The sequence below is a fragment of the Propithecus coquereli genome, unplaced genomic scaffold (genome assembly GCF_000956105.1).
Source record: "Propithecus coquereli isolate 6110/MARCELLA unplaced genomic scaffold, Pcoq_1.0 Scaffold176, whole genome shotgun sequence".
Lineage (NCBI taxonomy): Eukaryota > Metazoa > Chordata > Mammalia > Primates > Indriidae > Propithecus > Propithecus coquereli.
In genome coordinates, this window is record NW_012142301.1 from 549,362 (window position 1) to 563,178 (window position 13,817).

The following is a 13,817-nucleotide window of genomic DNA, read 5'->3' on the forward strand; positions in this document are numbered from 1 at the left end:
GGTGCCTGTTCTGGAAGCATAAACAACATACCTGCCTAAATTGAAAGATTTATGATGTCTACCCATGCAATATGAGATGCATTCCAGCATAGCTCACTTTTCATTCATTTCCTGTTTTTCATGTGTTATAAAAGAAATTTACCTCAGGGAGCATGTATTCGGATAGAAATATCCACAGTGAAGGAAGATACTTAACAGGCTTTATTTTATTTTCCCAAAGGCTTTGCCATGAGACTTGGACATTTAGACATTGTGATATTGTTTTGACAGTGCAGGAAGCACGCAACTGATATGTCACGGAAATCGGGAGACATGTAAACACAGACTCCACCCTCTTTTGGTCATGATCTCTTTTCATCTTTCTGACAACAGTGAGAAAAGTACAGTAGCTGTAGCATTTTGCCACAGTGTCAGGATAAAGAATACCTTTTCTTATCACCCCTTTCACTTTCTGGCCTATCTTTACGGATATTGTCTTACAGCTGCTTATCAAAAGAAATGGGTTGTGGTGATACCGATTAGCCTTCAGCATAGATTGAGTAAAAGGAAAAAAAAAACAGTTTTGCCATGACTCAGGAGGAAGATGAGGCGCACTGTCACTTTTGAGCTCTGCGTCTCGGCAGGTCTGCCATGACCCACGTAGGAAAGAAAGACCTCCCTCCTGCTTGCATTTCAGGACTACTCACCGGGGGACTCTCCACCAGGGACACCACCAGCGTCCCCACTGTCTTCAGCTTGGCAAACATTCCCTGAAGAGGATTCCGACTCCCCGCAGTTTCGAAGACGGGCACACACGTTCAGCCACCCACCTTCGAGTACAAAGAGAAAGCTGCATTTACAGGACGGGAGGGCTCACGGCGTGCGCTCCCCCCTGCTGAGGCAGAGCTCCATCGAACAGTGCAGGTGAGTCCCAGCCTGTCTGCAGAACGTCATATCCAACTCTCCTGTCACCCCCTTGATCACTCTGGAGTCAAGGATTGTGACTTCATGCTGTAACCAGCTTGTAGTTTTTAGAAACACCACAAAATTAAACTAATTTATTTACTAAGGGAAACAAGGCAAGGTTAAGGCATACCCAAAGAGAAGAGTTAATGCATTTTGGGTGGAAATTTTTTTTCTTTCAGAAAAATGGAGAAAACAAGATATCATGCAATTGTTTTGTCTGAAAACATGCTGACAGCACATTACTCAGTCTTGATGACAGATCTAGAGAAACAAAGTCAGCAAATTTGAAAATAACATAGCAGTAGAACTTCCTGTTAGCCTAGAATAAAATACCAGGGTTTTAAAAAATCACCTAAATTACCTTCGTACATGAGATAATTTGGTTGTATTTTATTACATAGTAAACTAAAGCTAAATATGAAAATTGTTACAAATTTTATATATCTATAAAGAAGACAATATATACCATAATTGACAGGCACTGTTCATTAGAAATGATCTTACATAGTATTTAAAAAATAATTTAACAAAGTTATTTGACATTTGGTGAGAAATGTTAAAGGGAGTAAACCTGGAATTATAGAATGATATACTTACTATGTAGTACAGATCAGAATTTATGTCTTATAACTAATTTTGCTTCTTTTCTTTACCTTTGAATTTAATACAGAAAACGGTTGGATAAGGATGGTGGTTGGAAAGGGGAAAAAAAGCAGAACTTGAAGTAAAACAAGAAGGCTAATTTTTATATCAAGTGTTATCAAAATTTACCATCATTCCTTTTAAGGATACAGTTTTATTCTCATTGCTGTTTTCTGAATGATTTGAAATTAAAAATAAGATGTTTATGACATAAAGTTAATCAACAGAATTAATTATCCTCAGATTTTATTTTTGCATTTGAATGAGATTAAGTATTCATATATATATATACCAAGGTTTTGTTAACGATCACTTCATTTGTATTTACCCAAGGGAATAAAACTCTTCTTTTTTTTTCAGGAAAAATTACTTTTAAGAATGTAAAACATCAATTATTTTAGACTATAAGTGATATCTCACTTTTTTCCTACATTTTCCACATTTTATAATGTATAATTTCAAACAATTTTTATCAATATAAACAGATGCTATTTGTGTCATTGTGAAAACTTGCTACAAAAAGAATTTTCTAGATTTTGGGCTTTAGATTAAACCATAGTGGCACAATTCCGCAGTCTTCAGGAAAAAACATGGACATTAATGTTTGTTAAACCAAAGGTATTATGATGACTTCCAACAACCAACATGTTGTTCTTAAATATTTAGAAGGGTTTGTATCTTTAAAATAGTCAGTCTTTGAACTGCTGATAATCAGTTTTTCCTTCTGGAAACTTGTTTCCTGTAATTTGTGCTTTCCTACTTTTTTCCCTTGAAGTGTCTTTTGCATGTAAAAACAAACACTTTTTGTCCTAAAGTTGTTAAGAGTTTTTTAGCAACAAACACAGATGGTTAGAAATACTGCATAGATGAGGAATTCAATTTGTGAAAGAGTGAAATTAGGTCATAGTCATCTAAATAGAGAACTGCATGCTTTTTTTTTTTCCATGTATGATCCAGCACTGAGCCTTGAAAGGAAAGATTAAATTAATAGCAAGAACCTGTTTATATGCTTTTTCATAGTGAATGAAGATTTTGCCAAAATATAAATTAAGACAAATTTGCTGTGTTTTCTGTACTCAGCATTCTTCCTTCAGCTCGACGCATGCACAAGGAGAGTAATTCTTCCTCCAGTCTTCCAAGTCTTCACACTTCCTCCTCTGCCCCTTCCTTCACTGCCCCCTCTTTCCTGAAAAGCTTTTACCAGAATTCAGGTAGACTCTCCCCACAATATGAAAATGAAATCAGGTGAGATCAGTGTTGTTTGCAAAGCAAAATTTTCTGCAGTGATATACTGATATGTTACTAAAAAGTGGCTGATTAATTCAGAAGTGATAATTATGCATCCTTGTGTTGTGCTTGTTCTACTGTTTCTAATATATTGGTTTCAATTCCAATTAATTTTATTAAGAAAACTTTTTAAACCAGTAGTTTCAAAGCTTTTTGATGACATGATTATCTTTTTGAAGTATGTTTTTTTTTTTTTGGATTATTTGTGTATTTCTTGCCTCGGAACCCAGAGTGTAAGCTTTGTGTTGTTTGGAACAAGAACTGATGCTAATGCATACTAAACAAACCTTCCCTGATCATGCCTTTTTTTCCTTCTTAGCTTCTCTAGATATATTTTATGGCACCCAAGAGCCACTGATTGAAACAACTGTACTAAAGTGATAGATACAATATATCTTTATTTTTAAGTATATAGAATATTTCCTAGGCATTTCTTTGATTTTTCAGTGACAGACTTTTTAAATTTCAATGTACATCACATAGTGGGTACAGGATCATGTTGATAGCAACTCTCAGAGAGCATGAAGGATCTCTTGAATCTTGTAGACATTCTATATTGTTTTGTTTTTTTCTCCAGTATGGAAAATATAGCTTATTAGATGTAGTGATTTTTGGAGAATTGACTCTTTTTAAATTTGAAATTATACATGATATTAAATGAATCATTCAAATTCTTAGGTGGATATGAGCAGCCTCTGGAAAGTCATGGGCTAAATTGAGAACACTTCTAAAGGGATTGCTGTTAGCTTAGAAGTTTGTGAGACTCATTCCTATTTTTGTGTCTAGCTTATCTCATTCATTTTTATTGCTGTATAGTATTCCATTTAATACACTACAGTTTATCCACTCTCTTGCTGGTGGACATTTGGGTTGTTTCTAGTTGTTGGGCAATTGGCAATTCTTGTAGTCAGGGAACACGTGTTATCAGCCAGCCTCTGTGCCACTAAGACCTTTTCGGATATTCTTTTGGCCTGTTTTCTTTTAGACTTATGAAATTCTAAAAGTTAGCATTTAACTAGATAACCTTCACTAACTAGTTAAATTAGACTAATCTTCGAATTATCTGAGTATCTTTTGTCCATGTATGCCTGTTTTTTTACTCCAAGAAAAATAAATCGTATTGAATTAATATAATTTTGAATCTGAACTTTCCTCTGCATCAGCATGAAGTCATGTTCAAACATTGAATTTGATTTCTAGTGAAGAAAGTAGATGAAGAATCTATTTTAAAGGGCTTTCAGGGACAACCTAATGGGAGAAGTCTTAAAGGAAGTTAGCCACAAAAATAATATATATGGAATATGAAATGCATTTAGAGAACCAAGAGTCTACATATATAAAAATATCAGTATGCTGTGTTGCTATTAATACTGCCTACTAATGAGAATACACTTTCATTCAAATCTATTTGCAGTTTCTTATTGTTACGTTTAAGTAAACATATAGAGAACCCCAGTTTCCTTCCTGAAACAGAACTATGCCTGAACGTGAAAATTGGGAATAGCCATTAAAAAGGTCACAGGTTAGTCATGAATAGGATGTAGAGTACAAAAGTGGTGACTTCTTTTTTAAAAGATTATTTATATTGTTGAATATAAGGTTATTCATTTGCTTTCAGGAGTTCCTGCTTAGTGGTATGTATTATTCTTGCCATAGCTTCCCATAGCTCTCTATACCTTATTCTAATAGAAGTATATTAAAGTCAGAGGGCAAATATACATGAATTTTGGGTTTGAAAAAATTTCACCATATTGTAGCACTATATTTAAATATGTGGAGAACTTTTAAATTTGTAGGATTATTAAAAAATTATTCTATTTTCTGTACTTTTAAATGTTTCCTTGGCTGTAATTCCAAAAATCAGAGAGTGCTTTTTTCTACACTTATCTGTAGTTTTTTAGTTTGACAGCATAGAATCAATAGGCCTAAAGTATACTTAAAAAAGAAAAACATTTTCATGGACAAGCACACTAGTTGGTCATAAGCACGCAGCTCAATGGATTATCACAGAGTGAACGAACACTATTTCTCCACCACCCCAATCAATAAATGGAATGCTACCAGCACGCCTGCACCTCCTGTCATTTTCCCACTCAGTTACTACCCCCATACTGACCTCAAATATTATAGATTAGTTTTGGCTGATTTTCAACTTTATATAAATGGAACAGTACAATATATATATATTTTTTAGTCTGGCTTCTTTCACTATTTTGTGCGATTTGTTCCTGTTTTTATGTGCACTTTACTTCATTCATTTTTCTTGTTGTATAGTATTCCGTTTAGTATATCACAATTTAACCATTTCTCGTGAAAGGACGTGTGGGTTGTTTATAGGTTTTTGGCTTTGAAAAGAGTATTGTCTTGACCATTACTGTACATGACTTTAGTTGTACTTACATATGAATTATTGATGAATATCTACACTGTAGTAAAATTGTAGGACAAAATGTACTCTTAATAGGTTTATTTCAACCAGTAAGTCACTTAAATGTAAATTTATTAGTTACAATCTTGAAGAGAGTGGTTTTTATTTGTATTTTGAAATAATTTCAGATTTACAGGAAAGTTGCAAAAATATTATAGAGGACCCCTGTTAGTCCTTTATCCAGGTTAATCAGTTTTTAACATTTTGCTACATTTGCTTTGTCATTCTCTTTGTCCATTTACATATATACATACATATACTTACATGTATATATTTCTTCATTCTAAGCCATTTGTGAATAGGTTTCCTGCATCATGTCGCTCTACTCTTAATGCTTAAGGGTATAGTTCCTAAGAACAAGGATATTCAAGAACATGGTTTTAATCCAGTGGTTTTTGAACTCTATGTCTCTTGTTATCACTTGTTGCAAAGAGAATATCTAGCATGCACAATTACCATGATATCTGGAACTATTTAGAATAATGAGGGGAGGGGGTTCATAATACTATCAATTATAATTTTTTTGTTACTTGGGAACATAATATCTGAGTTGCATAAAATGGATCTCTATACATAGTCAAGTAGGGAACAGAGTAGGGTAGGATTTAGGCTAACAATACTTATTACTTTTTAAAAAGCATATAATTTGGAATTTTAAATTCAGATTAGGCATCCTTCTCTAGGAGCACTATCTTGAATTATTAACAGGTTACTGTTTTTAAGCAGGCTGAGAAAAAGGAGCCAAGATCTTTTGCATAATTGATTAGTAGATTTATTTGCACAGCACTGAAATGATAGAGGAATAAGTGTATTTTTTGTTTTGCCTTATTTTGAACTAATTTTTCAAAATTCGATGTTATTTCATTGTTTAGTAGCCAAACTATAATTTTATATGATGATATGGTATATTTTTATACATTCATTTATTAAATATATTCTTTTTACCAATAGGCATATTTGTTACTTCTTATAATTGCTCCTCAGGTTTTAAGCTTATATTTTAAAAATTATCTGTATTTATATTCATTGCTCAAAACTAAATGATAGTCAAAAAAGAGTAAATGATAATCATTACTTCTATTCACTTATAAAACTTTTTGGTGAGAAAATAAGATTTTTGCTGATAAAGTACTTTGTGGTAAAGTTTTGGTTCTAGTTCTCTTATATGCACTGATAAAAATAGTATAATTATTTGTTATAGTTTCTTATTAAAGTAACCTTACCTGTGACTTATTGATGACTTATGGGAATGACTTTTTATTCTAAATCCTGATTTTGAACATATGACTGTGTGTGCTAATGCCATTCCTTGTTTTCCTGTTGTACTAGACAGGACACTACTTCAGAATCAAGGTGATTAGAGATCTAAATATTTTCGTTTAAAAAATTCACAGATTCTTTCAATTGAACATCACCATTAGTTTAAAAGGCAGTTTTGGTTGTCTCCTGAATGCATGCCATCTTCCTGGGTGCTCTGAGGTCTGTATAGTAGGGAAGATGGAACCCTTGGTATAATCAAAGATCATGAATAACCATATAAAATGTTGATTGCAAACAGAAATCCTGTTTCTACTCTATTCCACGTTGAAATTTCCTTACAGTCATGCTATGGCCTTCAATCAAAGCCTAATTTTAATTTTAAATTAATAGAAGTGAATTTGCTAGTTGGCGGTTACATATGTACACATGAGGAAATTATTCCAAATGCCGAGAAGATGCAGAAATGAACATCCTAAAAGAAACATACTCATAAAATCGAAGCTGGTTTTCAACTGAAGAGGATTATTAATCTATTTGTATTCCTCTTAATTCCTGTCACGCTGGTCACTTTGAGACACTGCTAAAGCCTTTCAGACCTCCCACTTGTCTGGACACAGAAAAACACTTAGTTCCTTATTATGGAAGTCTAACCGCATCTGTGATGAATGTCTTCTCTTGACTCACATGCTTTTTTTGTGGTAAACATCCAGAATCACTGGTGAACAACTTAACTGCAAAAGGCTGTTTTCTGCATTGTTTTGGTTTCTACACTGGGCCATATCACGACCCCAGTGAAAAACATACATGCCCATCTTCCTATTTGGGACTGCTAACATTTAGATTTCTTTGTAGCTGGAGTAAAAACATAGTATTAAGGATTGGACTAGAATGAGATGTTCAAGGAAAATAAAGTCCTCATAAAATTATTTTTGCCACATCGATAAGACAAAAAGTGACTTTTTTGAGACTTGTGATTGACCTATACTTTTTGGTGATTAGATATAAGACCGTTTAAATAATACTTCTCCTCTATTTTTAAAAGCCCAAGGGAAATGTTAGTTTTACCCTGTGCCCTTTAGTTTGCCTACTACAGGTGTAGAATTAGGTCTGTTTATTACTTTAGAGGTCATCTGGCCTATAATTTTCTTATTTTACACATGGTCAGATTGAACCTCAGAGAGGTTTTATATTTCGCTTGATATTATTTTCTTTATCTTAGGTTATAAGAATGTGAATAAACATAAGAGCTACCCAGAGACATTTTAAATTTCGATATACAGAACTTTTTTTCTAATATGCATTTAGTGTATAGAGTTTAGGAAATAAAATTCTTTGTTCTCATTATTGTTTTTTTCTACACATTATTCTACTGACTAATCTTATCTCTTTTGACTTATAGCTCAGATACTATATATTGATTTCCACTAGAATGATTTAGCCTCAGTTTTATTTAATTAGCAAAGATTTTCCGTAGGATAACAGGTATGTACGTGGTTGAAACCAGAACTTATATAAACTATACGTGATGCGATTGTGAGTTAAATTGTACTGTGGGTCCTTTAGAAAAAAGCTAAAGTTTCATCACTGTGTTGTTCCATTCACCCTATCTTAAGGCATTTACAAAGGGAAAGCTTTTCCAGCTTTCTGTTAAATAATTGGTATCACATTAATCAAGCATTGTTATCTATCCTGAGTTGTAATCCATTGTGATTTAGATATAGGTTTAGCCAGTGTGCATTTATTTGGACTTTACGATGCTAGGAGTTTTAATTGGGTGCTCAAGGGTTGGGAGATAGAAGGCAGTTTGCTGCTCAGCAGAACAACACCTTCGTAAAACTGGTCCTGGCAGAAGAATTTACCTTTGTGCAAAGGTGTATCTATGTTGCCCTGGCAGGAAATAAAACATAACTACATCTTCTTTAAGTTGTGTCTCTGTGAGTGGTCATTAGAGGGAACACCTTTATTCTGTACAATAGCCAGTAAATTAATTCTTATTAACGTAGGCAAGTATGCATTAAAAATTCCGTGTTAACATAGGAAGTGTGATGTTAATTTAATAGTTGATGTGGTGAAAGCTGTACGTGGTTGTTCAAGGATGTATTAAAAAGTTATCTTAAAGCTTTGATAGGATCATATTCTATTCCTAGCTTTTGATTGATGCTGTGTACAGCGAACTTGGAAATAGCCCTCCCAACCCACATGGTGATACACATAATATGGGATATTTTCTCCACTTATAAAGTCATCATTTGTGTTCACAGATGTGGTTCTTGATTAATTGGTGAGCAGTAATAGGATGCGTATCTGGAATATACCAATAAAAAAATGGGTGGGAATTCTCCAAGTTGTATTTCCTTCCTAGTTATTATTTCTAATTTTGTAAATTCTGAGAGAGGTAATGCTGACACAGAATACTTGTCCTGAATATGTCTTTTGGGAAGCAATTTTATAATGCACATGTTTATATTCCAAAATACAAAAGAAGAAGGAAAAAGATTATATGGAAAAATAAGAGAATGGCTATATCTTGTTTCATAATTTTTGTAGAGATGATTAAAATATGAATATATTATATTCTACTCCATTAATGTGTTTTTTATTCGATCCTTTTATTTAGAAAAAAGGATATACATTTTGGAATGCAGTTATTTCAAAGCAAAGAAAAGGAAGTGAGACATTTACATAAATGAAGCACTTAATAGTACACTGAAGTTATTTCTCTACTGAAATAAATGAAATTATTCCATTAAAAATGGAAAGAGAAGTACCTGACTAAAAGGCTTAATGCCCATTAGACTGATTTTTCCACCAGAAATAGAGAGGAATTTGGAGTCCTGACAGCCTTGTTTTTGTGGTCCTCTCGAGCTTGTCAGAACTAATGTCTAGAGTGTTTACACTGGCATGATAAACTACAGTGCCTGAGTGTCTGGATTCTGGACCATCTGGGCTGGAATCGTGGCTCTTTCACGTATTTTCCATGTGACTGTGGGCAAGTTACTTATCCTCTTTCTACCTTAATTTTCTCACTAAAAATGGCAATAGTAATTAACACCCACCCTGCAAGGTTGCTGTGAGGATGAAATTAATTCATACTTGTAAAATGTTTAGAACAATCAATACCTGGCGTGAAGTATGTGCTTTTGTGAGTCTTAGTTTTACTATTACTGATATAGTAAACACCACATGTCGTTTTGTTTTATTTTCACTCAAAAAATAGACATTATGCTTTCCTACATACTAAGTTTCATTGAAGGAGAAGTTAAAGTGAAACTATTGTTGTAGTAAAAAATCAAAAAACAAAAGAAATAAACTTTCCCTCCTCATCCCAGTGTAGTTTCTAAGTCAGGGTATGGAAATTTTGATGCAAAATGTTTCATATGTTTTGATTCTTGAAATGACCACCTTAAGAATGTCAGATTGCTGAGTAAATGTATATCAAACAGTAAACTGCTGTAAGTTGCACTGACTGGTTTAAACCCTTACCTGGAACCTGACTTCTGAATACATATGTTCTCTTACTAAATGAAGCAGAGCAGCTTTTGCCTTATCTCAGCAACCACACTGCTTTTTCAGGATGTCGTTTTTTAGTACAAGATAAAAGCTCAGGGGTCTGTTATGTAAGTTCTTTTCAGTATATTATTATATCTTATATTTTGACTGCTAATTCTTGGCTTATTACTGGCCATCAAATTTAAGACATGGGAGGAAAATTTGTTATTTGGAAGTTTATGTATATTACAGGGTTAAAAATTTAGATATAACGACATTTTCAAATAGGTATCAGTGGGCGCCTATCTTTATAACATATTTCCCCAAGGCTTATATTTTACAGGCCGTCATGAAACTGAGATGGGTACTGCCCAGTTTTATTTTTAGTACTTTCTAAACACTTGATATGTCATTAACAGTGAATTAGAAAGTTATTTATTTATTTATTTTTTGAGACAGAGTCTCACTCTGTCACCCTGGGTTAATTGCAGTGATGTCATCATAACTCACTGCAACCTCAACCTCCTAGGCTCAAGTGATCCTCCTGCTTCAGCCTCCCAAGTAGCTGAGACTGCGGATGCATACCACCAGGCCCAGCTGATTTTTCTGTCTTTAGTAGACACAGGGTCTTGCTCTTGCTAAGGCTGGTCTCGAACTCCTGAGCTCAAGCAATCCTCCTGTCTCGGCATCCCAGAGTGCTAGGATTACAGGCATGAGACACTGTGCCCAGCCAGAAGGTGATTTTTAAAAGATGTTTTAATTGCAGCATTAAAATATAAACATTTCATAATCCTTTGATTTGGGTTACTATAGTTTTGTTTGTTAGAGCTACTAAAAAAGTACAGAGAAATTGATATTTGTTAAATTTCACCCTGTGAGGCATTGGAATAAGTGCTTTTCCATAAGTATTTCATTTAACTTTCAAACCTTAGATTATAAATTAGATGTCCTTATTTAGGAAAGGAACAACATCTACTAGAAAAAAGATGCCTTTTTCTGTTTATTAACATTATTGTCGTGGTTAATACCTACCAGTGCCATCAGAACTAAGTCCGTACTTTTGGGAAACAAAGCTGTTAGGACTTTCTACCAAAAAGACTTAAAATCATGACTACCAATAAAGAGTTTTAAGAAGGTAGATCTTTTATTTATTCCTGACATGTTAGCCTGGCCAATAGTTTTTTTTCATTTGATTTAACCTTCTGAGTTAATATTTCATTTTGTTTTATAAAGTACTGATTTATTCAGTGAGTATTTGTTGAGTGCTTACTATTTACCTATTACTACCCTAGGAGCTAGAAATATAACTGTTGATTGGGCATTTAGCAAATAACTGCCAATGAGTTAGTGTTACAAAAATGAAGATACTGAGTACTTCAAGAATATTTATCAGGATATAACTATTATATATAGAACATTTGAATCACAGTTTTTAAAAGGGAAATACTTGCATTAATGCTTTCCAAAGTGGAAGTGAAGGGGAACATATTTATTCAGTATTGTAGGGAGTTTTGAACAGTGGAGACATATTAGGGTTATGATTTTTCCAGGATACATAGCGAAGGGGGCTTGAGTATATCAAGATGTATGTATCAGCTACTGTACTTTCTAAAGTATAATAATGCATCATGATACTTGCTGTCTGCATAGCAGCTCAGAGGTGTGTCCTTTTCTTAACTTTAACTTAGCTAATCTAGAAGTAACATTTTCGGGAGATAGATCCAGAGTAGAACTGGATTGCCTGTAAGTGTGGACACACAGAGTACATGAAAATATGACAGGCAGGCGTTGAAGTGCTCCTCTCACTATCAGTTGCCTCAGCACTATTGAGTTCCTCTGAGTGTCTGAGAGGGCTGTGACTTTTCTAGCTGAGCGTCATTTCTGACCTAAGTACTGAACTTCTTTATTCCGTCAAAAGTCCCACCTATAGCTTCCCTTGTTGGTATCACTGCCTGTAAATATTGGCATCTTCATCATTCTCTCAGGAAAGCTCAAAGACTGTGAAACTGAAAAATGTAAAGTATTCCTACCACTAACAGTAGCAATTGTGTAGTCCTCCAGCTGCAAACATGGTTGGTTTCAAAAGTAATTTTGAGTCATAATGACTGTTTATTGCAGAGAGGCCTAGCACAACAGAGTGGTCTTTTCTAGGAAATGAAATTCTTAGAGCAGAAGAATGTTTCCCCGTGGGAGTTTCACAAAGCACTAATGTAGAACGATGTGACAGCACCTTCCCCTGCCAACGTTGGAGGACGCGATTGTAGGGTCAGGTCATTTAAATAAGTTAGGGGATTTCTACACACATATTTCTCTGTTGGAAAGTCATAATGCACGCCAACATTTTAAGTCTCTAAGGAGCTCTGCTATAAAGAAATCTGCTTCATATTTTTAAACTTAGCCAATCCTATCTTATTTACCCCAATTTTTTTTTAAAATGTCATCTAACAATAACCCCAAAGTTGACCGTTCTGCCTATATTTGGATTATTCTTTGTCACGATCCAGCTACTGGTAGCTAACAATTCGGAGATAGATCTTAACAGTCACAGGCAATTAGAAGCTATCTTTGTCAACCTATTCTATCAGAGCTATAAGAAAGGTTCCTTATGAGCCTTTTGTGGAATATTTACATTGTTTAGAATAAGCTATTAATTTTATTTCCTTAGCAAAGTGTGGAATCATTACTTAGGCAACCTCTATTCCTTCTTATAAGTACTTCTGTTCCTCAGATTAGAACTAGAGCTGGTTGGCTACTAAGGAATGAGTAGAAACAGGTGAGCTGCTCATGACTGGGCTGTGGCCTACATTGCACTTGTCCCAGACTGTGGTGGCCTGGGTGACGCATTGCTCCATGTTGCCTGTGGCTTCTGCTTGCCCGCAGTGGAACTTGTGAATGGCTTGTTCTCCTATTTCGTTGGGACGTGCCGTGTTATGTGGTTCTCCTTACAAGCTATGTATTTATTTGCTTTCTACAGTGATGGAGAAGGGAGAAAAAGGACATCATCTACCTGCAGCAATGAGTCCTTAAACGCTGGAGGAAACTCTGTCACTCCTCGCCGAATCTCCTGGCGACAGCGCATTTTCCTCAGGGTTGCATCTCCCATGAACAAATCTCCCTCCGCAATGCAGCAGCAAGGTTGGTGTGGTGCTCCCTAAGGCATTACTCCTTACGAGTGTCAGAAATTAGGCAATAGAATGCAATATGTTGTATATAAAGAGATTTAAGTGATCAGTGGAGAAATAACGTTCCTCTCTGTATCTGATATCGTGGTTTACTTCTCAGGTATCATTAGAACACATTAGTCATTCACTACCTGACTGCTGAATGAATGAATGAGTGAGTAAATTTCAAAAACCTGTATTTGGGCCTCCTTCACAATGCATAGGGAACTATGATAGTGCTAGAAAAGAAGTCATAAGTCTTTTTATTGGAAAGGCAACAAAGTCTTTTACAAGAGTCACATGTAAAACAAAGTGAACATAGAACTGTTGACCAATAAAGAAATGGATACAATACACTAGGCAAATGTCAGCCAAAAGAGAGCACAGGAAGCTCTTTTTGAATATTAGACCTATTAGAAATTAAAGTGAAAGCATCCAAAGGGGCAAGGTAAACATAATAATAACAAAACGACCATGATAATGAGAATATATATTAATATAATGATACAGACTTGAGAGCTAGAAAATAACATCTAAAAGAATTTTGTAGAGAAGTAAATAAATTAAAAGCTAGATCTTTTATTTATTCCTGACATGTTAGCCTG

General features: G+C 34.5%; 1 protein-coding gene across 1 annotated transcript in view; it reads left to right on the forward strand.

The window, feature by feature from the left end:
* The window catches only part of TBC1D4 (TBC1 domain family, member 4), a 204,213-nt gene that overhangs the window by 162,958 nt on the left and 27,438 nt on the right, over window positions 1-13,817 (forward strand). The window contains exons 9-12 of the mRNA XM_012642152.1: window positions 677-903; window positions 2,668-2,832; window positions 6,632-6,655; window positions 13,026-13,186. Coding sequence (XP_012497606.1) covers window positions 677-903; window positions 2,668-2,832; window positions 6,632-6,655; window positions 13,026-13,186 — 577 coding nt within the window. The remainder of the gene's footprint in view (window positions 1-676; window positions 904-2,667; window positions 2,833-6,631; window positions 6,656-13,025; window positions 13,187-13,817) is intronic.